This window comes from Nothoprocta perdicaria, unplaced genomic scaffold (assembly GCF_003342845.1).
Source record: "Nothoprocta perdicaria isolate Ctin4 unplaced genomic scaffold, notPer1 scaffold_30, whole genome shotgun sequence".
Taxonomy (NCBI): Eukaryota; Metazoa; Chordata; class Aves; order Tinamiformes; family Tinamidae; genus Nothoprocta; species Nothoprocta perdicaria.
Genome location: NW_020455533.1, coordinates 2,602,520 through 2,624,179, shown reverse-complemented (window position 1 = coordinate 2,624,179; position 21,660 = coordinate 2,602,520). Strand labels below are relative to the sequence as shown.

General features: G+C 43.9%; 3 protein-coding genes across 4 annotated transcripts; all 3 read right to left on the bottom strand.

Annotated features, from left to right (window-relative positions):
* Nucleotides 1-1,595: 1,595 nt before the first annotated feature.
* LOC112949884 (arylamine N-acetyltransferase, pineal gland isozyme NAT-10) lies at nt 1,596-6,258 on the bottom strand. Its single transcript, XM_026042341.1, has 2 exons — nt 5,652-6,258; nt 1,596-3,066 (listed from the first exon to the last, which is right to left on the bottom strand). Exon 2 carries the CDS (start codon nt 3,059-3,061, stop codon nt 2,189-2,191), a length of 873 nt encoding a protein of 290 aa, XP_025898126.1. The 5' UTR covers nt 3,062-3,066; nt 5,652-6,258; the 3' UTR covers nt 1,596-2,188.
* Nucleotides 6,259-6,559: 301 nt separating this feature from the next.
* Nucleotides 6,560-10,246, bottom strand: LOC112949882 (arylamine N-acetyltransferase, liver isozyme-like). The gene is made up of 2 exons (XM_026042337.1): nt 10,198-10,246; nt 6,560-8,023 (listed from the first exon to the last, which is right to left on the bottom strand). The coding sequence occupies exon 2, from the start codon at nt 8,016-8,018 to the stop codon at nt 7,137-7,139; it is 882 nt and encodes a 293-aa protein (XP_025898122.1). The 5' UTR covers nt 8,019-8,023; nt 10,198-10,246; the 3' UTR covers nt 6,560-7,136.
* A 918-nt stretch (nt 10,247-11,164) lies between these two features.
* On the bottom strand, nt 11,165-16,795 carry LOC112949883 (arylamine N-acetyltransferase, pineal gland isozyme NAT-3). Of its 2 annotated transcripts, none has more exons than XM_026042340.1 (2): nt 16,628-16,795; nt 11,165-12,917 (listed from the first exon to the last, which is right to left on the bottom strand). In XM_026042340.1, the coding sequence occupies exon 2, from the start codon at nt 12,908-12,910 to the stop codon at nt 12,038-12,040; it is 873 nt and encodes a 290-aa protein (XP_025898125.1). In that variant the 5' UTR covers nt 12,911-12,917; nt 16,628-16,795; the 3' UTR covers nt 11,165-12,037. The 2 variants fall into 2 exon arrangements, with proteins under 2 accessions (XP_025898125.1, XP_025898123.1); XM_026042338.1 differs by lacking the exon at nt 16,628-16,795 and adding an exon at nt 13,724-13,811.
* Nucleotides 16,796-21,660: the final 4,865 nt, after the last annotated feature.

The following is a 21,660-nucleotide window of genomic DNA, read 5'->3' as shown; positions in this document are numbered from 1 at the left end:
GTGTCTTTGCAGTCACAGATAATAACACCAAGGTGAACCTGAAGGTCTCTGCCCAAGGAGTCCTCAGCACCACAGCCCCAGCAGGTCAGGAGGAGCAATTAGTTGGGAGCAGCAGCAGAAGCATCTCCAGGGCAGCCTGGAGGCAAAGGAACTGCTGTTGATGGTTGGCCTCAAGGTGAGAGGTGGTCGCAGCACAAAGCAACACAAAGAGGAGAGGGTTTGGTGGCCTGGGGGAACACCGGTGGGAATTTCTGCCAGGTAAAGTGGACCTGGTGGGTGTTTTTGAAGTCCTAATGTTCCTCACGGTCTTGGGGAACACATAATTGTGTCAATTGTTTAGAAAAGGGTAAAAAACTTTATAAGGCCTTAATATGAGGTAGTAATAATACAAATTATAAAGCAAGGTTCCTTAGTTACACTGATAGAACTCAGTTCTGACTTCGGGAAGCACTTTCCTCCTCAATTCCCTATTACTTCCCGCTCAGTTCCTGTGTCCCAGGACACGTATGCATTCACCACCATACCCAGCTGCCACCACAGCAGCTTTGAGTGCTCCTCAGGCTCAGCAGGGCATTGCCAGCCCACAGCACGGCCTGGTTGGGCTCTTGGCATATGCTGACTGCTGAGCCCAGTGGAAATGAGAGCTCCTCATCCTCGGCCATCCTCTTCCTCAGCCTACGAGCTGTCCGTAACCTGTAGGAACTTACTATCTCCAACATTTCCATCAAACTTTTGTCATACCAGCCTGTTCAGTCCAAGAATTTCATGGTGGGGAGGGCTAGCCAGTCGATCAGGCTGTGCAATTGCACAGTCCTTATTTATTTAGCAAACCAAGCATGCCAGGATCATGCTGTAATGGGAAGTTCTATATTTGCAGCAATTCTTATAGATTTACTCTTTATTTTCAAATATACATTTACAGCATTTGTGAGATTTCTGATCAGATTATGTCTTTGAAGAAAAAGATACATTTATCAGTGGGATAAATTTTTAACCACACTCAGGATTAGAGTAGATGGAAAAGAAGAAAAGAAAGTGTGTTTTCCGGTGTTTCTGCCTTTTTTTTTTTTCTTTCAGCATGCTTTGTGAATGCTTCTCCTTTGTTGGTGGCTTCCTTGCTTGAGCGTTTTGCAGAGAAGCATGGAAGAATATGCTGGCAATTTGGTTAAGATGGGAAACTATGATTTTGAAATAATTGGAAAGAAAAAAATCCTTTCAATTTGACTTGCTCCTTGCTTCTTAAAAAGGAAGAAACTTATTTGTGACGCTAAAGCTCCTGTGCTTCCCAGGCTTCACAGGCAGTAGCCATATAGAATTCCAAATTCGTTATACACACAGAGATGGCAGCATAGCAGTTAAGGGTATAGTGGGCTTAGTGTTGTTATTCCACCTTTATTATATGTACAATAACTTGCAGCATAACATGCAGTAACTTGCAACAGTAAAAATGGGAAAATTCCACCTTATATGGGATAAAAATAAATTTAAGCCCTTTGAGACTCACATTTAAGCAGCGTATTCTGCTTCACCCTGGAACAGGATGGGTTTTTTTGTAGGATAGCTGCAGTTGGCATCCTAGGAAAAATACATACATATCGAAAGTTACTTAGTTTGCTGTGCTAATAACAAAGGGATGGATATGCAAATAATCATTTCCCAATGTATTTTGGTTGAGAATCATCAAGAGCTGTGTACCTCTTGAAATATCATGTTCAAAGCTGACAGTATAGTTATACCCACTTTAAAGATAGGGAAATGAGATGAGTGGCTACATATTGTGAAAAGTGAAATTTTAAGTGTGTACGTAGGTGTCTAAATGCTCACGGATTTTTTTTTTTTAATCATAATATCCAAAAATGTGTTGGCAGCATATCAAAATTAATAATACTTCCTCTTCTTATGTGCTATAGACACTCCAGAATTCCCCAGGCATATTTCTTGCCCAAGTTTACGACCAGATACAAATCATTGTCTACATTTCTGCCAAAAATTGAACTTCAGTCATTTCACAGCAAATAATTCTGTCTACCTGGCAGAAGAGGGTGATATCCCTGATTTCTTCACTTTAACCTGGCATTAATGTATTTTCCCTTCAATTGCCTGCAAGGGAATCCTGTAATCTCGCAGTAGTGATTGGGCAGACCATGGAAAATACTGTAAATTAGCATAGGTTTTTTTTTCCAGTAGTCTAAATTGTGTAATATCCTTTGACATTAATTGGCACAAGCTTTTTCTCTAGAGTTATGTTGAATTTCTCTTTCAGTGTCTTTTCCACCTCTTCATCCTCAAGTGTTACGAATTCCACCAGATCCATATTTTCCTTGTAATTGTATGTGGTCTCCGTGAGTGTCCACCCGATTAGCGCTCGGAAGCCGTCGGTGGTCTGCAGGGTGCAGATGGACTTCTTCGTGAAGAGGGATTCGGGAGACGTCTGGAGGTACGAGCACTGGAAACGGAAATCTTCCACCGTCCGTGGCTCCAGACTGAACATGTAAACTTTCCGACACTCTTTTTTCTCTAGAAGGTCGGAATTGGAGAAATGTTGATTGGGGATATATTGCTTCCGTCGCATTTTTTCCAGGTACCAGATGGCGTTTTTTTCCGTGAAGCGGAAGACGCCAGGAGCCTGGGGCTGGTCTTTCCCAGACACAAGCTCCATTGGTTGCCACATCTGGTAGGACACGCCAAAGCCTGCATCAACAATATAGGCCTTGCCATCAATGACCACCTTTACGAGCAGGTGGGTCATGATGTTGGCGTACGTGTTTTGATGTGGATTGAAGACATATGCTCCCAGAAAACTGGCCTCGTACCCCAGGCCCTTCAGGACCCAGCCCAAGAGCTGGTTGTTTTCCATGCACCAGCCACCACGCTTCTTCCTCACGATTTTGTTATATACGTGCTCCAGCTCCAAAGTAATTTTCTCCCCGCAGTGGATGCTGAGATTTTCAAACGGAACAGCGCGGATGTGGTGCTGGAATATATCAGTTAAGGTTTCCAAATCTTGTTTTTCAAGGGAACCGTTATAACCAGTTCTCACAAAATACTCTTCGAGGTTCATATTTCCTGTAAAAGAGAGAAATAGTTTTTTGATTTTGTTTCTTTACATCAATGATTTATGATGCTGGGGAGAACTGCCCAGGATATTGCCAGCAGAGACACTTCAACTTACTGAACCTCATCAGAGGAGTTTCTAAAAGCAACAAATATTCATATCAAACAGTTCCAAGAGCAAAGAAGGGTTTGTGCATGTGAGGGTTTGCTTTTCCCTCCGACTCATCCCTATGGCAAACAGTTGATGCAACTGCTGCTTGATATGCAGGGTCTGCGTAACAGGGATTTGCTGTATTTGCATTGTAACTGCAGGCTTAGGAAGAAATATAAGATCTCGCCAGGGAATGCTCAGAAGCTTTCATGAAAATAGTCTAAATCCACTTTTCAATGAAAGGAGGAGCAGCGCAGGGAGTAGGGTTGTCTAGCGGTTGGAGGGAGAATAATTTGAGCCAGGATTCACATGTTCCTTTCATGAGTCTGCCACTGATCTATGAGATCACAAATGAATGGTTCATTCCCTGCATGTCTCTGTTGCTTCGCTTACAAAAAGCAGAAAGTGATACTCCCTGCACATTTTGTGATGTGTCAAGTTTTATTCGGATATTTATAACTGAAAGAGGAAAAAACTCTGACCTTTGCAAGAGTCACCCACCACTGGGTCCCTCGTCTCATCTAAGTGTTGCCCAGACTCATTTGGGTGTTGCAATAGTGATTCTGGATGAATCATTATTCATGATTCATATAAAATGAGTAATCCGAAAGACAAAAAGCATGTCTTTATTCCCAGCAGGTACTCTGAAAGTAGGCAGGGAACGGTTTACTACTCTCTAATCCAGGTCTTTCATAAAACTTCATTTACTCCTTCCAGAGGAGGCTCTGAGAACAACCTTCATGGTTTTACCTGCCTCTAGCAATGCCCATCTCTGTTGGGAACACAGCTCCCGAGCCAGATTGCTACCTGGGGATCCATTCAACTTATTTTTCTGCCTCCCAGTGCCACTGGAAGTCATGCACAGTGCCTGGGCTTTCCCAGACCTATCAGTCTGCAGACCATCCCTGCAGGCTCTGTGATCCATAGGGCTCTGCATAGGTCCTGTTTGTAAATGTTTACTGTAGATTGCTCATGAGGATAGGGAGCTTGACCCAATATGTTTTGAACACTTGGACCTTTGCAGAGACAGCAGTAACCATTTCAGCAGTTCAGAGTTACTGCAAATATTTAACTTCTTGACAGTTCGGAAAGCTGCTTGGAAATCTTTTGTGCATACAGTGAGCTAAGCTTCAGCCACTTGGTATTAGCGACTCGGGAAGTCTGTTGTGTTCAAATAAATTCAGCACTGAAACACTGAATATTTACTGCGAGCTAGGATTTCTCGAGATGATTTCCAGTGACAGATTTGTGATGTGCATATCCGTGTTATAGAAGCAGCTGCTCGAAGTGAATGGAGAGCCCATCAAATATGGTATGTTGTCTTCTACAGGAGTATTGTTTCCAGTATTTATCTAAGTGTTTTGGTGGATATTCTAAGGTAATATTTGTTAAGAAGAAAATAAGCTTCTGGCATTGCATTGCATGTTTTTTTTTTTTTGTCCAAACAAAAGGTTGGCCAAAATTAAAAACTTTTGTCCATGGTGCCACCCAGCGTTGATGAGTTCGATAAGACAGATCAAAATATCTTTCTCCCTCCCCTTTTTGTTTTACAGGGTCTAATTTTATCCAAAGCTACCTGGCCACGTTCTGCATGCTAAAAAGTAAGAGCTGATCATACCAGCATAACAGAAGTTCTTGATTTTATATTACTTGTGATTCCTCTCTGCAGCTCCATAACACGATTGATCAGCATTAGATCTTAACTGCTAGGAGATGAAAGCTACCGTTCTTTTGAATTGTGAACAGATCAGATGAAAAGCTAGATACTGAAAAGATAATCCTCCAGATGTGACTGTGATGTACACAGGGAAAGGCAGCAGCAGCCGAACCTTCAAGGTCTGTTTCTAAATGTACAAATAAAGATATCAGTGCAAAAATGTTTACCACCAACACCACCTTACCATGACTGTACACACAATCAGTAATTCTATTTTTAAATAAAAGTATCTATTTTATCCTACTGCAGCTAGTACACAGGCTTTGTGGAGCAGGCAAAACATAGTCTACAACCTTCATCTTTAAATTGTTTTTAACAGATTGTAAAGCAAAATGTATTGATTATTTTTCTCTTCTCTCTGCTTTCTTTGCATTTGCAATACTTGTAAATAAAGTTAAAGATATATTTTAAAAAATACCTCCTAGAAGAGGCTGCAGTTCCAAATTTACATGCACTGATAAATCTAAATAAATGCATCTCTCTGCTGGATAAGTGAATTGCCTTCTGAAGAACAGAAAGACAGACAAATTGAAATTGTGTTGTTATTGATTTCTCTTCTTTAAGAGCCCATCTTTAGCAGGCATTATTTTAGTTCTGTCCCCCACATCCCCACATATTTTTATAATATCTTTTCCTAAAGGAAATTTTGCTCAGATTTATTTCCCATAAAGAAACCAATTTGTTTTTTGTTTTTTGTTTTTTTTTTTTTTTTGAATAAAAGAAACTTACCTCTTAACACAGCCTTATTTATTTATGTATTCAGCTGGATTGTTTATTTCTGGGAGTAAAGGCAGGAGTGGATACAACCTGCAAACTCGGTCTTCCTCTTGAAGTCGGTCTTCCTGTCCTGCACTTCTGAAACTTAAGCTACAGGAAAGGGCAGAGTCCACTCAAAATGCATGCACAATTTTTTTTTTTTTTTTTTTTTGGGCTTCACTGATCCATAAGCAAGTTAAACTTTGTTTCTTCTTAATTAAGCAATGCTTATGTCTTTTGCTGGTTAAGACCAGATTGCACTGGTTTTGTCTGTAAAATAATTTCAGCAGATCTTCAAAAAATGGCTCAGCAGTCTTTATGATTAATTTAATGTTATTTGGTGACCCGGACTTTGCAGTGGACATTGGTGTTTTCTTTGCTTCGGGGTGCTCTGTGTTGCCTAGATGTTGCAGGCCACTTTTGCTCACCCAGCATTTCAGAGCTTCCACCACACCAGCTGGTCATTTCGTCATTTTCTCATATAATAAATGCCATGATAAATATTTATTTGTACAGTGTTGCATATGAAATGAAGTAAATAATGTGTTTCCACTCTAAAACTTGGCCTTTGACATATTGGATGTCTCCCTTTCAAGTTTTATGGCCTTTTTGGAGATGGAAAGCAAGAGGCTGACTGAAAGGGGACACAAATACAAAAGTTCTGGTTTCCATGACCTGAAGACTCCACATGGAGAAATCATGCTGGGAGCGTGTCCTAACTGCTCAGCTTTTCTTTTGCATCATTTGTTGTAGCCTTTGTAATAAGCTTTGTGTCTGCAATATTGCCACCTGAGGAAATCAGGCCTCAAAACATCTAGACCATACTTTTTCAAAGGTTGATCTAATTTTGTTTGTTTACATTTTTGATTCTAAATTCATGATTTTTAAGAACTGTCGAAGAGCTTCATCTCCTGTTGGCATTGTTTACATTTCAGAGAAACAGAAAAAACACACTGAAAGTAGCTAAAATTGAACACTTGGAGAAGATATTTTTGTAAGTGCTCTTACATGACTAGCTCATTTTAAGTCGTTTTGAAATCAGGTGTTAAAACTCATGCCTTTCAGCTTTTCTTTTCAGTATCAGCTAAACAGCCAGTACATAGTGGTTTATTTTAAGAAAAGCTTATTCTCTCATTTTTTATGGATTATTTAAAGGTCAAAATCATATGCAGACTGTTAAAGGAAGTAAATAATTTATAAAACTATGTTGAGGAGAAGATGGGAAATAATACAAGAAACATAAGAGATCTTTTATGTAAAATGGTAATATATCTTCTCCTAACAAGTTAAAGAAAAAAATATGAAATGGATATAGCTAAGTATTAATAAATTTAATGCTTAAATTTACCATCTGAATAGCTCAACTTTAGAATCACCTTACTATATTGTTACGTTAATTTTAGATTTTTTTTTATATTGAGTAGTTAAGGATCCATCTTCCACAGTTTTGGAATTAGATCATATCATATCAGCTAAATTAGGTGGCAAGCCTCGAATGTTTATTGGTTTAAGTTTATTCTCTAAGGTTATATTGAATTTATCTTTCAGTGTCTTCTCAACCTCTTCATCTGTGAGAGTTGTGATCTTCACCATGTCCATGTCCTCCGCGTAGCTGTACTTGATCTCAGTGAAAGTCCATCCAACCAAGTTAGAAACCCCATCAGTGGTCTGGAGAGTGCAGATTGACTTCTTCTGAAGTAAGTTATCAGATGTCTGCAGCTTCCAGTTTAGCTCCTGGAAGTCATTCATATCTCGTGGCTCAAGAGTGAATGAACATATCTTTCTAATCTCCTTCATTCCTGGAGTATCAGTTGCAGGGCCACTTTGATCTGTACTACAATGCTTCCTTTTTGTTTTCTCAAAGTACCAGATACCGTTGTCTTCCGTCAAGCGGAAGATGCCGGGAACCTGAGGCTGATCCTTTCCAGAAACCAGCAGCACTGGCTGCCACATTTGATAGGTACCACCAAAACCACTGTCTACAATATAGGACTTGCTGTCGACCACCACCTTCAGCAGGACATGATCCATAGCCTTATATGTTCCCTCTGCCGGGTTGTAACTGCTGCTTCCAAGAATGCAGACGTCATAACCTATTGTTTGCAAAGCCCAAAATAAAAGATAGTTGTTTTCTAGGCACCATCCACCACGTTTCTTTCTCACAATCTTATTGTAAATATGCTCTAAATCCAGATAAATGCTCTCTCCACAGTGCATGCTGAGGTTCTCAAAGGGGATTGCCTGGATATGGTGCTGGAAGATGACTGTTAAGGTTTCCAAGTCTGCATCCTTATGGGACCCATCATAAGAAATTCTTGAGAAATATTCTTGAATGTTCATTTTGCCTGTGTGAGCAGAAAAAGAGCAGGTTACTGTTGGAAGGCTCTCGAGGGATCCATTCCTGTTTCTGCAGCACCAGTTAACTGGCCTGCAAAGGCACCCTGTGCATTTGCCTCGTGTTTGAAAGAAACCTTTGCCCTTGATAGGGGATGAAAATAGTCTAGAGCTGACAGAATCATCTGTATTTCTTATTAAAAAAAAAAAAAAGAGAGAGATAAGGAGAGGAGCAGGGGAGAATAATGCCTTATCTCTCCAGAAATTTCTTCAGCCCAAGTTGCACTCTGTGTTGCAGGCACCTGCAGCACTTGGCACAGCAGAGTTTTTGGTGTGACGACAGGTGACAAAGTAATTATAACAGGTGACAAACAACAGGTCTGCGGACAAGTTGTTAGGCTGTACTGTGATGGAAGTTGCAACAATTTCTTACTCTTTTTCCTTACAGTAGCAGGGCAGCAATTCTTCACTTATCACATAGGTAATTTAACTAGAAGGTTTTACATGCACAGCTTTAGCTAACGGGGATTAACTTCTCAGTGTGTCACTGTTTTGGACATGCTCTCGTGTGAAGTAGATTGTAGTCTTCTTAATCTCTTTAGTTTCTCTGTTGAGTTTTGGCAGAGCTTTGACCTTGGCTGTTGATATAGAAGGGGAAGATTTTTATTTTTTCTAATTCGAGGGTCAAAAGAATTGATAATTATTAAGAATATATTCAAGAAATATTGGGTGGTTTTTCTCTTTTGTCTTTTACAAAGCAAAGGTTGCAGTTGGAGCTAAAATTGGGCATATTTTGTGCTGTGTCCCTGCTCATGTGTCTTCATGAGCAGAAAGCAACTCACCTTTGCTACGGATTGTGTGGTCAAGATGCAAAAGTCACCTGATAACATTTCTAATCATCTGGTATTTGTGAGGATTTGTTTTGCCCTTAATATAGATTTAATTTGGCGTTTTTCCACAGAAAGATTTCTCTTTTTTTTTTTTTTCAGGAACCGCTCACAATCCGCTAAGGTCCGTATTAATTTCTGGAAAGCCTGAGGATTTCTTGCTCCTTGAAGCTGATCCCCCATCCCCCGCGAGGATTTTCTGAAAAGTGCCTGCTGCAGATTACGTGGGAGAAACGACTTCCCAGCTCGTCACCTCAGCACAGGCCTAGCCATTCCAGTGGAATCACCCGGAATTCCGGTGGATCCGCATGCTGGTCTCTGTGTGAGCACCCAGCACTTCAGGGAAGCTCCCCTGGAATAGCAAGGTGAAAACACCCACCCTGGCACCCCGGCCCATCAGATGACCCAGTCTCTAGACTTTCCCCCCAAACATCAGGCCATAACTCACTTGCTGACTGCTGTGGGGAGCAGGATTCAGGCTGCAAAAAAACCACAGGAAAAATATAACCCAATGGAGGGCTGCCCCACTAAGGGAATCAGAAACAAGCATTTTCACTTCAAAAGAGCCAAAAGGACTCACATTAATGAGTCTTTGATTCTGCATTTTGAGCTCTTATTTCCCTCATCTCTTTCCGGACGCGGCCAGGTCTCCCTGGTGGCGGTGCTGGCGGGAAGCCTTCCCTGCCTCCCGCCCTTGGAGCAGCTCTGCACAGCGGGATGCGAACGTCTCCCTCCCGCGGCAGCGCCCGGCTCAGCCTCCGCCATCCCACGCTCCGTGATGCTTCCTTTGGCTCCCACGGTCCCACCCGGCTCTCATGCCCATTCCCGGGCTCCGCGTGGTGGGGAGCGAGATGCAGATAGGAGTTCTGCCTGTCTGCGGGCGTCCCTGGGGTATCGGCGTCTCCTCGTCATGAGGGTGAGTGGCAGAAAGGGCTCCTCGCTGCCGGGATTCCCCAGGGACTCCCAGGAAAGGCTTCTCTTCTGCGTGCCTGTGCGATTTGTTTGATTTTTAAGCTGTGTTGCATCTGAGGCCCGCGTTGGGTTTTCCATACATCCTGGCTCAGCGGAATCGGGCAAGTTTAAATCTCGGGCAGTTGCTCTTTGCACCTGGACGTTGTCCTCGTGCTGCAGCCTGCGGCGCTGACCCTGCTGCAGTCATTCCTCCCTTGCAAAATCCCTCGCGAAAAGGTGCCCCCAGGGCTGAGCACTGGCAATGCAGGTGCATGCCACAAGCCTCTCCAAGCCACCTCAGCCCCTTCCACAAGAGGAAGCCACAAGCCAGGCCCTTGGGCACTTACCTCCCAGCCCGCGAGCCACCGGCTTTCCCTGCTGGGCTGCTCCGAAGTTCCCAGGAATGTTGGCACTGGGAACTCTGCTCTTAAAGCTCCAGGCTCCCTTTTGCTGCCTGGAAAAGGGGCTCGGCCTCTAGCAGAGGCAGAAAGAAAGGGGGTTTCCTCTTCTATAGACTTTTCCGTTGTGATGGATCGATTATTTTAGTTGTAACAGCTTTGTGCATGGAAAAAAAGAAAGAAACAGTCACACAATTCGTCGTGTTAGTGCTGTAGGAAGAGCTGGAAGACAAGCCCATCCCCAAAGAGCCTGGAGTGTCGAGTGGGCTGAAGCCTCCTGAGTTGCTGATGGGGAACCAAAGCCCTCCAGAGAGGCGAGAGAGAAACACAGTTTGGGGAGCAACTTTGGAGAGTGGTGACAGCCCTGCCCGCAGCAGGTCCATGGGGCAACAAGGGTCTCCACGACCGTGTCATCTCCTCCCGTCCTCGGCTATGACTATTGCCCACGCAGCCAAGAACATAAGGATGTGTTTGGTGCCAGGAGGAGGGGAATTAGGGGCTCTTATCTCAGGGAAATGCATTCTGAGCAGGCGGAATAGCATCATCCTTTGTTAACTAGCACATAAATGGCTTATTATAGGAAACCGCATACATTGCATAACAAAATAAAGAAGGGACAGTGTGGCTATTGTATTTTAAAAAGCCTTATCTACAAAACATAATCAGGACAACTGCAGTGATTAATGAAGGATCGTTGTGAATTTTTACTTTGGAAGAAATTGTAGTTTGGGGAAAAGAAACAGATGAATACTTATAGTTTACAATACTTGATTTTTTTATTGGATTGTAATTTACTTAATCATAAGTAAGTGCATAGTTGTAATGCTTCTGTGATTTGTACATAAAGCAACATCAAGCATCATCTCAAAGGGCAATATGATTACATTTGAGTAATTTCTCGTACTAAAAATGTTAGCCTTTAGGTATCTGATTAAGATTTATGCTTTCTCCTTATATCAATATAATTAGTATCACTGCAAACACATCTTCAGTAGAACAGATATGTTTTGGAAAAAAAAAACCCTTCTGCATGAATTTGGGTTCAACCACAGTAATTAATGTGCAGCAATATGCAGAGCAGCAAGAGCACCCTGGGAGCAGGGGACACATTCCAGCTGCCCGCTGCGGGATTGAGCAAACAAACTGCATGGGAGACACTGCAGATCCAAAGACAGCCCCAGAATTACTGGGTTTTGGTTACACCACAGAGAGAACAAGGGGATTTCAAATCAGAAATGAGATCCATTTTTCTCCTAATGTTTCTGACTATCGGTTTTAGGCCATCAAAAGCCATGCGGTATTTGCCAGGTATGTCCCAAGCACAAAGCTACGTGGGGAGGACAGACTTGGGCTTGTGGTGGCAAACTGAGCACTGAACATCTGTGTTTTTCCAGCTATTAAATTTCAAAAATGATATGGTAGTCATTTAAGATGTAGATATGGTTTTCCTCAGGTGCAAAGTAATAAGGAAACAGATGTGTTGTCCCACCAGCACTAGTGAGAAAGGCTCTGATGGGATGGAAGGGGAAGGGAGCAGGCAGAGCCTCCTTCCAGCTATGCAGGTACAGAACAGGAGCCATTTGATTGAGCCAGGAGGAAATTGTTTGTACCTGAACCAGGCACAGATGCAGGAACGGTTGTGAAAATCAATTTCTTTTCCAGATTCATGCTAATATGTTCTGTCCTAAGCTGGGGTAGATGGAAAGCGGAGCCTAACCTTTAGTGCTCGTCAAAGATAGGGGAAAGAATGTACTAAGTATCACTGCATTGAATTAAATCAGGCAGTCTGTTAAAACAGAGACAACCTGCTAGTATTGATTGGCACAAGTTTCTTGTCTAGTGTTATGTTGAATTTCTCTTTGAGCGTTTTCTCTATTTCTTCATCTGTGAGGATTCTGATTTCCACCAGATCCATATTACCCTTATAGTTGTAGGTCATCTCTGTGAGTTTCCACCCGACCAAGGCGCGGATGCCCTCGGTGGTCTGCAAGCTGCAGATGGACTTGGTGACGAAGAGGGAGCCTGGCGCCGTCTGCAGGTGCAGGTTGCGGGGTCTGAACTCCTCGATGTCTCGCGGCTGCAGGGTAAAGAGATAAATCCGCCGGCAAACCTCTTTATCCACGTTGTGAGAAGTCGCGTCGCTTTGGTTGGGGACATACTGCTTCCTTTTCACCTTCTCCAGGTACCAGATCCCATCTTCCTCCAGGAAGCGAAAGATGCCAGGCGTCTGAGGCTGGTCCTTGCCCGCAACGAGCTCCATGGGCTGCCAGAGCTGGTAGGACATCCCAAAGCCACCGTCCACAATGTAGGACTTGCCTTGAAGGACCACTTTGAGGAGAAGGTGGTCGATTTCATCGGCGTACGTGTCGTCCTCGGGGACATAAACTTTGGCTCCCAACAGGGTGACGTCGTACCCGAGGGTCTTCAGGGCCCAGGACAGGAGGTGGTTGTTTTCCATGCACCAGCCCCCGCGGTTCTTCCGCACGATCTTGTGGTACACCGGCCCCAGGTCCAGCTCCACGCGCTCCCCACAGTGGATGCTGAGGTTCTCAAAAGGCACCGCACGGATGTGGTGCTGGAATATCGCCGTTAAGGTATCCAGGTCCGGCTTGTCATAGCTGCCCTGGTAGGAAATTCTGGCAAAGTATTCCTTGATGTCCATGTTCTGTCTGAAAATAAGGGTGAGAAAAAATATATATAGCAGCTTGTGTTGGAAGCGACATAAGGACCTTGCTCAAAAGGACCCTCCCCATCTGTAAATTATCCATACAGTGCCGATGGCCTGCACCAAATCGCCTGGGAATTTTGCACAGATGCTTGCAGTATATATCGAAAGCAACAAAAATGCAGAAGTCCCCTCGGTGCCGTTTCCTGGCAGCAGCAGTGTTGCCAGTCACGCAGCCCTGCTCCCCAAACGTGCCGAAATCTGCAGCGATCCCCCCCGGGCCAGGAGCACAGCCGCAGGTCGCAGCCCTGCAGCCGCTCCGCTGGGGTTTCGCTTCGCTCGGCGTCTGGCCGCTCTCCAAGCTTCTCCCCACCGCAGCAGAACCACAACTTGGTCTATTTTTATCAGTGATTTTCTCTTCAGACACATCGGCCCTGCCGCGTGAAACTTTAAACCAGCCTCACCGGCCGTGACCTCTTTCCTTGTAGGGGGGCAAAAATATGCATTTACTCCTGCTTAAAGGCAGAGCCTTGTTGGTGCAGGGATTTTTTTGTCTGTCCACCTCGTATAGTGGTTTCATAGGCTCTCCCAGCAGCAGTATCTGAAATAAGTCAGCTGCCACACAAGCCAGATCTGTTTGGGACTGATAACCCGGCATTAACCCGGCAGCTCTGCTGCACCCTGTGCCTGCCTCGCTCCGCTCTTAGGCAGCCAAGCCATTTTCCGCAGCATTTCGCCTTAGCACGAGCTCAACTTCCTGGTTAGGAAGGGCTCGGCTATCAGAAAGCTGCCTTTAAGATAGTATCTTACCTGCAAAATCAGTTCAAGTGTCTCCCCTGGACTTGTGTGGGGTTTGTTTTTTAGGCTAAAGCGGGCGGCGTGGGTGCTGCACCTAGCGTGGACGGGGACCGGGAGCTGCTCTCCAGCTCGGTGTCTTCAGGGCAGAGGCTTTGCCCTCAACTTGCTTTCGCTCTGCTCTGTCAGATTGCAAAAGCTGAAAGGGGAAAAAAAAAAAAAAAAAAAAAAAAGGGTGGAGCGAGCATGCGGGATGGAGCCAGCAAAGCCTCAGCCCGCTGGCACCCACATCTGCAACTGCTCACAGTGCAAACGCTGCCCGCAGCGGCTGGCAAGCTGGGCAAGAGGAAAGGGCCTTTTCCATTTCCGTAGCTAGCCGTGTGCATAAAGGGGAGAGGTATTTTTCCCCGGGTATTTGGTTCCTGGTTGCTGGGGGATGCAGGGAATGTGGCGAGGCATTTAAATGGGAGCAGGATTTCCTGCTTTCTCCTGCAGGCAGTGGGATTTCCGCGCAGCTGTGCGGGAACCTGGCCCCAGCAGCAGGCACAAGGCCGGCAGCGCTGCCACCTTTGCCCAATTTGCCCCAGGTAATTCATATACATTTCTTTATTTCTCAAAATGGAAGGGAAAAGAAAAAAGAAAAAGAAAGAAAAATGAGACAACAGCATGTTTTCTTTGATCTTTGCCCAGAAATTGCCCAGAAATAGGATGCCACTGTGCTGAAGATGCTGGCCAAGAGGTAATGCCTTTGTTAGCACAAACATGAAGGGCTCTGCAAACTTTTGTCTGCTTTTTCCAAAGCTTAGTCTTATTCATTCTTACATATACACACACACATATATATATATATATATATGCACAACTGGATTCTTTATATTAATCCCTTAGTAAAGCTTATGTAGGTTTCATCCAAATGCTGATTTGTGATGGTTTATTTGCTTTTAGTAAATCTGATGGCGTCTCCTATCTCCCAAACACATGCAGAAATCGCAGGACTGGTTTAGTGACGTTGTGTCCCAGCCTTGCAGCCTGGGACCCCGGTCTCATCACGTTGCTGCCAACCCCAGGCAGCAGCTCGCCCTGAGCTCAAGGCCTCGGCTGCCAGAAGCAATTACTTTTACACTGAATCCTTCTCTCCGCCGCCTTCAGAGGCAGAGCTGCTTCTGCCTAAGGGGGATTCTTGGGAAAATCCAGCCCTTGGAGATTCTGCCATGTTCTGAAGTCTGAGCAACCAGAAGGACTCTGGCGTGTCGTCACCAAGGGCTTTTAATAGAGGTAAGCTGCTCCCAGGCAAGAAAGAGCGGTAAATAACATTCATAGCCTATAAACATCATCATAATAGTAGGGCTTTCTCAGGCTTTGTATGAATTGTCTTCTTTATGTAGTTATACCTCTCTGCTGTGGCTGTGGCCACGTGTCTCTGTGAGCTCTATCTAGCACTTGGTATTCCTGTGGTCCCCTTTGCTTGCTAAAGGATAACGTGGGGACTTTAGCCTGCAGGATTATAGAAGGGGATAACCATGCTGGACTTTTCTTGGAGTTTTCTACAGTGAGGAAGAGACCAAGTCTCAATTTTAGCAACTTCATGGTCTGAGGAATATTCCTGAGGGCTGGTAAGAGTCAAAAATTACATCCTTGGCTAATCTGCAGCCAGTGCCAATAGGAGGCTTTAACACAAGCCAGAGCAAAGGATATTAATGCAGGCCTAGGAGACAGCTTTGGTCTTCCGGGCCTTTCAGTCCTTTGGGTTTCAACATAAATCTTTTAAATATAAGTGGTCATAATTCATTTAAATCCCATTACAAGGGCAACAGTTGGCTTTTCTACCTGAATGGATTTATCTTGCAGAAGGATTGAAGCAAAACCAAAACATCCTAGGTAACTGCTTTGATGAAAAATACATTCATACATGCAGCTTTTATTTTGCTGTATATCATGACTTCTGCAGCAAGAAGCATCAGGGCATGATCAGAGGAGGAGGCCTGGGAGCCCTCTTGCTTCTGCCACCCTTGGGTGACACTGTGGCACTTGTGTTAGGAAGCAGGAGAGCCCGGGACGATGCTGGAGATTTTATTTAGCCCTCTCCAGTTCCTTGGGTGAGCTCACATTTGGGAGAGTAGAGAGGTGTGCATGAAACACTTGCAGTGTTTCTGGGCTTAGAATATAAAGCAGTATCTCAAAGGGAAATATTCCTTAATTTACCTAAATAGATAATATTTTAGCTTTATAATACTTACGCTATCTCTGTAATGAAATAACTCGTATTAATGAAAGTTATACACTCACACGGAATAAAAATCTTTGTGCATGGGTCTAAATGCAACAGCAGCAGTAGCCATTCATTAGCAGCTGCTCTTTACTTTCTGGTGATGAAAAACCCAGGATTAAAATGTTAAATTGTGCTCATTCCCTGAGGGGGGCACGGAGCGACACTGCTTCCACGGGCCGGGCTTTGGGCCTTGCCCAGGCTCCAAAACAAAATCATTGCTTCAGGGAAGGGGCTGCCCTGCACTTCAGTGGCAGGATGAGCCCTGACGCAGGCAGCCAGCCCAGAGTCATGCAACGCAAGTAATTACATGAGTCCTGTCATTCCCTCTAGCTGGATTTGGGTTTTTTTTTCTGGAGGTAAGTGGGAAGGAAACCTTTTATCTCAGTGAAGAGTAAGAAACAGAGCGTTACAGTGGCAGAAAGGGAAAGAAAAAAGAAATGGGGGAAAAAAAAAAGAAAGAAATAACGGAGGCTTCAGACAACACATACTCATTAGAGTGCAGCAACAGGCATCACAGGAATAATATACATTGCAGATGACAATGTGTTCCCTCCACCCTGCTCGGGAACGCCAGTTAGGAAAAGAAATGGAAAAACGGAGCATGGAGCCATGTCTGGGTGCAAAGCAATCCCGCCCTTCCCTAGACCTACCTTTCTCTGGGTGTGCCGGGGGGGTCTGGAGGTTGTAGGAAGGCTCAGAACCAGGAAAAGGCTCCTGTAACGATACTCCTCACTGATTCCTGTTCATCAACAGCCACACCATGACCCAGCTCCGGGCATGTCCCATACCTGGAGCTGCGTGCTTGCAGCAGGAAGGGTTTTTCTGATGGAGAAGCGCCAGGCGGTAGAGCAAGGGTTACTGTGGCAACCCGGGCTCCAGAGCGCTCTGCCTTCCTCCCCATCGCGCCGAGGAGCAGTGCAGCAGGCAGCGAGGACACCCGCGTGGGTTTTAAGTGGCACTGCGGAGAAGCGTGGAAGCTCATCCCGTGCCTGGACGTGCACATCTGAGAGTAAAGCAAAGCAGGGAATGGGCAACGTGTAGATCCATAGGGGGAAAAAAGAAATTATTCACACCTTGCTGTGTTGGGAAGCAGATGCAGCTGTGGACAGATGTAGTGTGTTGCTTTTGCAGCTGACAGTCTTGTGCACTCCAGTGCATGAGGATGGATGGAAGGACACAACTTGGCCCTCTCGGTGCACGGAAAGAACTGGGAGTTGCGAGGCAGATTCTATATATCATCAGCCATGTGTCAAATTATATTCTGGACAACAGAGGGAAAATAATCTATCTGCTATTAACAAGGGAAATTGCCTTAATGTCATCCCAGATCATATCTACTTCCATATAGGTTTACTGGGAACTGAGTCCTCAAAAATTGTTTCAAGTTACTGAAGCCTCCAGGAATCAGCACCTGCCAAGGCACAGTTCCTTCCCAGAAAGCAGGTCCAGGTCTGCTATGTTCCCACAGTGCAGGTATCTATAATATATATATATCTTTCATGCAAGGACTGACTTGATTCCTGATCTTCTAAACTTGTGAACTACCATCTCTTTAGGGAGATGAATCTGATTAAAATGCCATCAACCCTGAACGGTTTTGTTCCATAAGCTAAAAGGTAGCTGATGTCCATGTAACTGCACTTATTTTTTTTCCTTATCAAAGTTGCAAATTAATGTTGTATTTAAGTCAGCACTTAACCTCGAGAGGATGCATAGTTCTTTTTCTCCTGCCAGAGAAAGGTCTCCTGTGTCCTTCTTGTCAGGACTTAGCTCCCAGTTCCATCTAGAAAACCAGTTATCTAATCATAGAAACCCCGTGGTTAATTTGGATCAGCAATATTTAATAAACTCCTGTTCTATTACTATTGCTTACAACCATTAGAAGCAGCTATGGCATCTGATGTGCCCGAATATGTCTCTCCCTTATGCTTATTTCTGAGCCGTATTCTCTAGTGGCACCTGAAATGAATCAGATGGGGTGAACGTATATTCTACCTTCAGCTGGTAATTGAGAGCCTAACCCTGCGCAGCTGAGAGAGACTCAGGGGAAGACCTCTGAAATTGGCTGGAAGTTTTCTTCTCAGCTCTTATCAGATGAGCTCCTGAATGTTTCATCAGAAGAAAATTTGACTGCATATTTATACAGCCACAGACATACCCAGGCTGCAACTGCAAAATCAATTCGCCAGGAAGCGCATCAGTTATCACTCACGGTTGTTATTCCAGCTAAGTGAACTGATTGGGTTTTCATCACTTTGCACAATGAGGACATGAATAGACCTGTCTGAGCCCCTTCAGAGGAAACCTTTCTGTCCCCTCGCTCGTGACAGGTCACATAGCCAAGGTTCAGCTCAGGGGACCGGTGCTTCTGAGCACAGCAAAATCTAAGCCTTGTCTGGCCTGGTCCTGATTGAAGGGCCTGATAGGTTTGAGTGTGATCAGGGTGCCTATTGAATATTCAAAACCACACTTAAAAAAAAAAATCAGCTGTCAATCAGTAGTTTAGAATAGCAAACACTCCGTCAATTGATCTTAACTGTCTAATCCAATCTTCACTGAGTTTCCAGTTCTCCTGAATGCAGACCCAAATCCCCTTTTGATTCAAGATACAAACCTGAATTGTATTTTGGCTGTTTTATGTTCAGTTCCTATTCTGTTCTTCTTTTTTTTTTCCTTTAGTGTTGGTCCAGTGCTCAGTAAGAGCTCCTGCAGCGCTGAATATTCCTCCCACTGAAGAGATTTCATTTTGCATTTTTCTCCCTGGGGACTAGCACGTACTTTTTGAAGCTACACATCATTTTATTAGTTTTATTCCCAGTCTCAGAAATGTCTAGGTTCTTCTATATGAATGTGCTCTAATTTAATGTCATTGGCAGATTTCATTGAAGCAGACAGAAATACAGAAGTTGCAAGGGATCCCTGCAGTAACCCACCCACAACCCTTCCCTGGTGCCAACTTTGGGCTCTCTACCATCATGACAATAGGTTAATCCTCCTTTGGCTTTGGTTAACAATCTGATTGTTTTTGTTATGTATTTAAAATGTGCTCTAATCATAAATGTGGGGGTTTTTTTGCTCATAGCATTTTTGTGAAATATCTGTGGTCACTAGGTGTCATTGTAATTTCATTGTCTTGGGCCCTACAGAACTGATATGATCCCTTGGCACTCTGGCGAGCTTGTTATAAAATCCTTTTTAAAGATTTATTAGTGATGAGGAAAATATTCAAATGCTTGGCATGAGGTTCAAGCCATGTTCTTGGCATTAAACCATGTTCCTGTTGTATCTCCAGTCTATTGCACAGATTTTTGACCCCAAGACTGTTTATATTGGCAGTTACCTGCTTTAAAAGATTTTACAGCATACGTTCCTTCAAGACCAACTCCGTGTTTACACTCCCCTTTTCCTACACTGTGATTTCCCTGTTGCACTCAACCTTTGGCATGTGACAATTTAAATATTATAGCCCACATTCCTCTACTGATACATACATGGGTTTTTTTAAAACAGAAAAATCACCACTGAAATTACAGGGTCAACTCCTTAAAACATTTGTCTCCATGAGAAATTATTTGTTTCAGTAGAAGTATTCCATCCTCATTCATTCCATATTCCAGCTTCAGTTGAGAAATACGCCAAAAGCATGTTTTTTCTTCAAGAAAATTCATACAGCTGCAGTGCTGTGTGAAGGGGAAGGCTCCTGATACCAGCACTGCGGAGCTGAGCCTGAGAAACTGAAGCTCTTTGCTGGCATCTTTTGGTGAGCAAAGAGAAATGACCCAGGGCCAGCTCCATGTCTGTGATGGAGCAAGGAAAGCTCCCACCAGCTTCAAAGAAGCCAACCACAACGAGTCTTTCTACAGCTTGATTTCTTCTTAGCGCTTCTGGCAAAATGATCTTTGTTTTCAAACCTTTGTTACAGCCTTGAAATGAGAATCATGTCTTGATGAGACAATCCGGGCAACTTCTCTAGTTTTTCTGCATTTGCAGTATTGGAGGAGAAGGGGAACGGGCAGGATCAAGTCTGCATTACCTGACTTTACTCTGGAGAGGCATCTGAGGCCACAAGGGAAGAGCCACAAGGGCTGATCCCTTGAGTTAACCAGGCTGTGAAAAGCCTCGGAAAAAGGCTGCTAATTTTACCCAAAAGTGGCTCCCGAGTGCTAACTATAGGACCCACTAGACAGAAAATAATTGCAATGTCTGCTGCAAGGTATTGCCCCTTAAATCCCTCTGCACCGGGACCATTGAGGAGCCCAGCTTGACCGCAGCAGCTTTTTCAAGGCTCCAGGTCCTGGATCCTCTGAATATCCGGAGTGCAGCCTGGTTCGGAAAGGCCTCCTCTGCCACGATCCTGCTGGAAGCACCAGGACTGCTCGGGCAGGGGCTACACAGCAAAGAAAAGGCATCTTCTGGGGTCCCTTCTTGTCGCTTTTGCATGAATTATACTGCCTGTCAGCCCACATTAAACCAAACATCTTGGATGCTCTAATGTATTACATGCTGATATCGGCATTGTTTCGATTTTGAGGAGCTTTTCTTCTCGGTTTTCATTGAAAAGAGCCTAAATGAGCAATAATGCCTCTAGACAAGCATTTTATTTCTCTGTGGAGCCACCAGAGGAGCTCTGTTGGTTCCCTTGAGGTCAAGCTCCTTTCATCTTCTGTGCCAGTCTCAGAATAAAAAGTTCTAAATTTCCTTTGAATTCTGTTGATTAGTTAAAGGAACATAGCCCTTTCTTTAAAAACTTTGAAGCAGAAATGTCCCCACTCAGACTCTCCTGTTTGGATGCATTGCACTTTGCTTAATGAGTAGCAGTAACAAGAAAACAAGAAGTTTTAGAAGTTTTGTCCCTGACTTAGGGGAAAAAAAAACTATTAGGGCGATGATGCTAATCCTAAAAAGGAATTAACTGGGAACCTTGTTAATCTAACTACATCAGTGCTAGATTAATAGCAGGTAGACGAAGGGATCCCCTTCCTAACTGGAAACAGAGTAGACAGGGCCATAGCCCCAAGGAATCTGGGTTGTGTGGGGGCGATGCCATGAGAGATGCTCACAATTTTAGCAGCTCTTCCCTGTGGTTCCTCTGCCAGGAACAGTGCTGAAACATCCTTTCCAAAAAAAAAAAAAAAAAAAAAAAAAAAGGAGGAAAAAAAAAGCAGAACTCCAGGAATGGAGGAAAAAAACAAAGGACTAAACTGACTGGATTACTAAAATCACATCCTGGAGCAGACTCTTCTAAAGGAATTGCATGAATATTCTTATTTGTTTTGGCTAATTATAAATGACCTAGGAGCCTGAGTGTGCATACATAAAAAGCCTTCAAACAGATCAGTTAAAGGTATGGCTTTAAGTGTATGTAGTTAAATCGAAGTGACTTTATACATGAGATCTCCTTCCATGTCACTGACGTACTCCTATGCAATTTAATTCAGCCAGGAGCCCTTTCAAAATTATTCAGTAACAGAGACTACCGATCATTTGTTTATACTCATTTCATTGTATCTGTTCAAAAGTAGATTAAAGTTACTTGGAACTGTTTAAAACCAGGCCAAGGTTAAGTGGAACATCCCTATGTAGACGTTAGTGTAAGTCATATTTCTAAGCAAATTTAATCTCTGTTTCTCCAACAATACCCCAAAAGACCATCTTGAACACTACAGTGCTGTGAATTCAGGGA

What these genes read in the sequence shown, in the direction of transcription:
- LOC112949884 (XM_026042341.1), bottom strand. Translation starts at nt 3,061, where the DNA reads ATGAACCTCGAAGAGTATTTTGTGAGAACTGGTTATAACGGTTCCCTT.
- LOC112949883 (XM_026042340.1), bottom strand. Translation starts at nt 12,910, where the DNA reads ATGGACATCAAGGAATACTTTGCCAGAATTTCCTACCAGGGCAGCTAT.
- LOC112949882 (XM_026042337.1), bottom strand. Translation starts at nt 8,018, where the DNA reads ATGAACATTCAAGAATATTTCTCAAGAATTTCTTATGATGGGTCCCAT.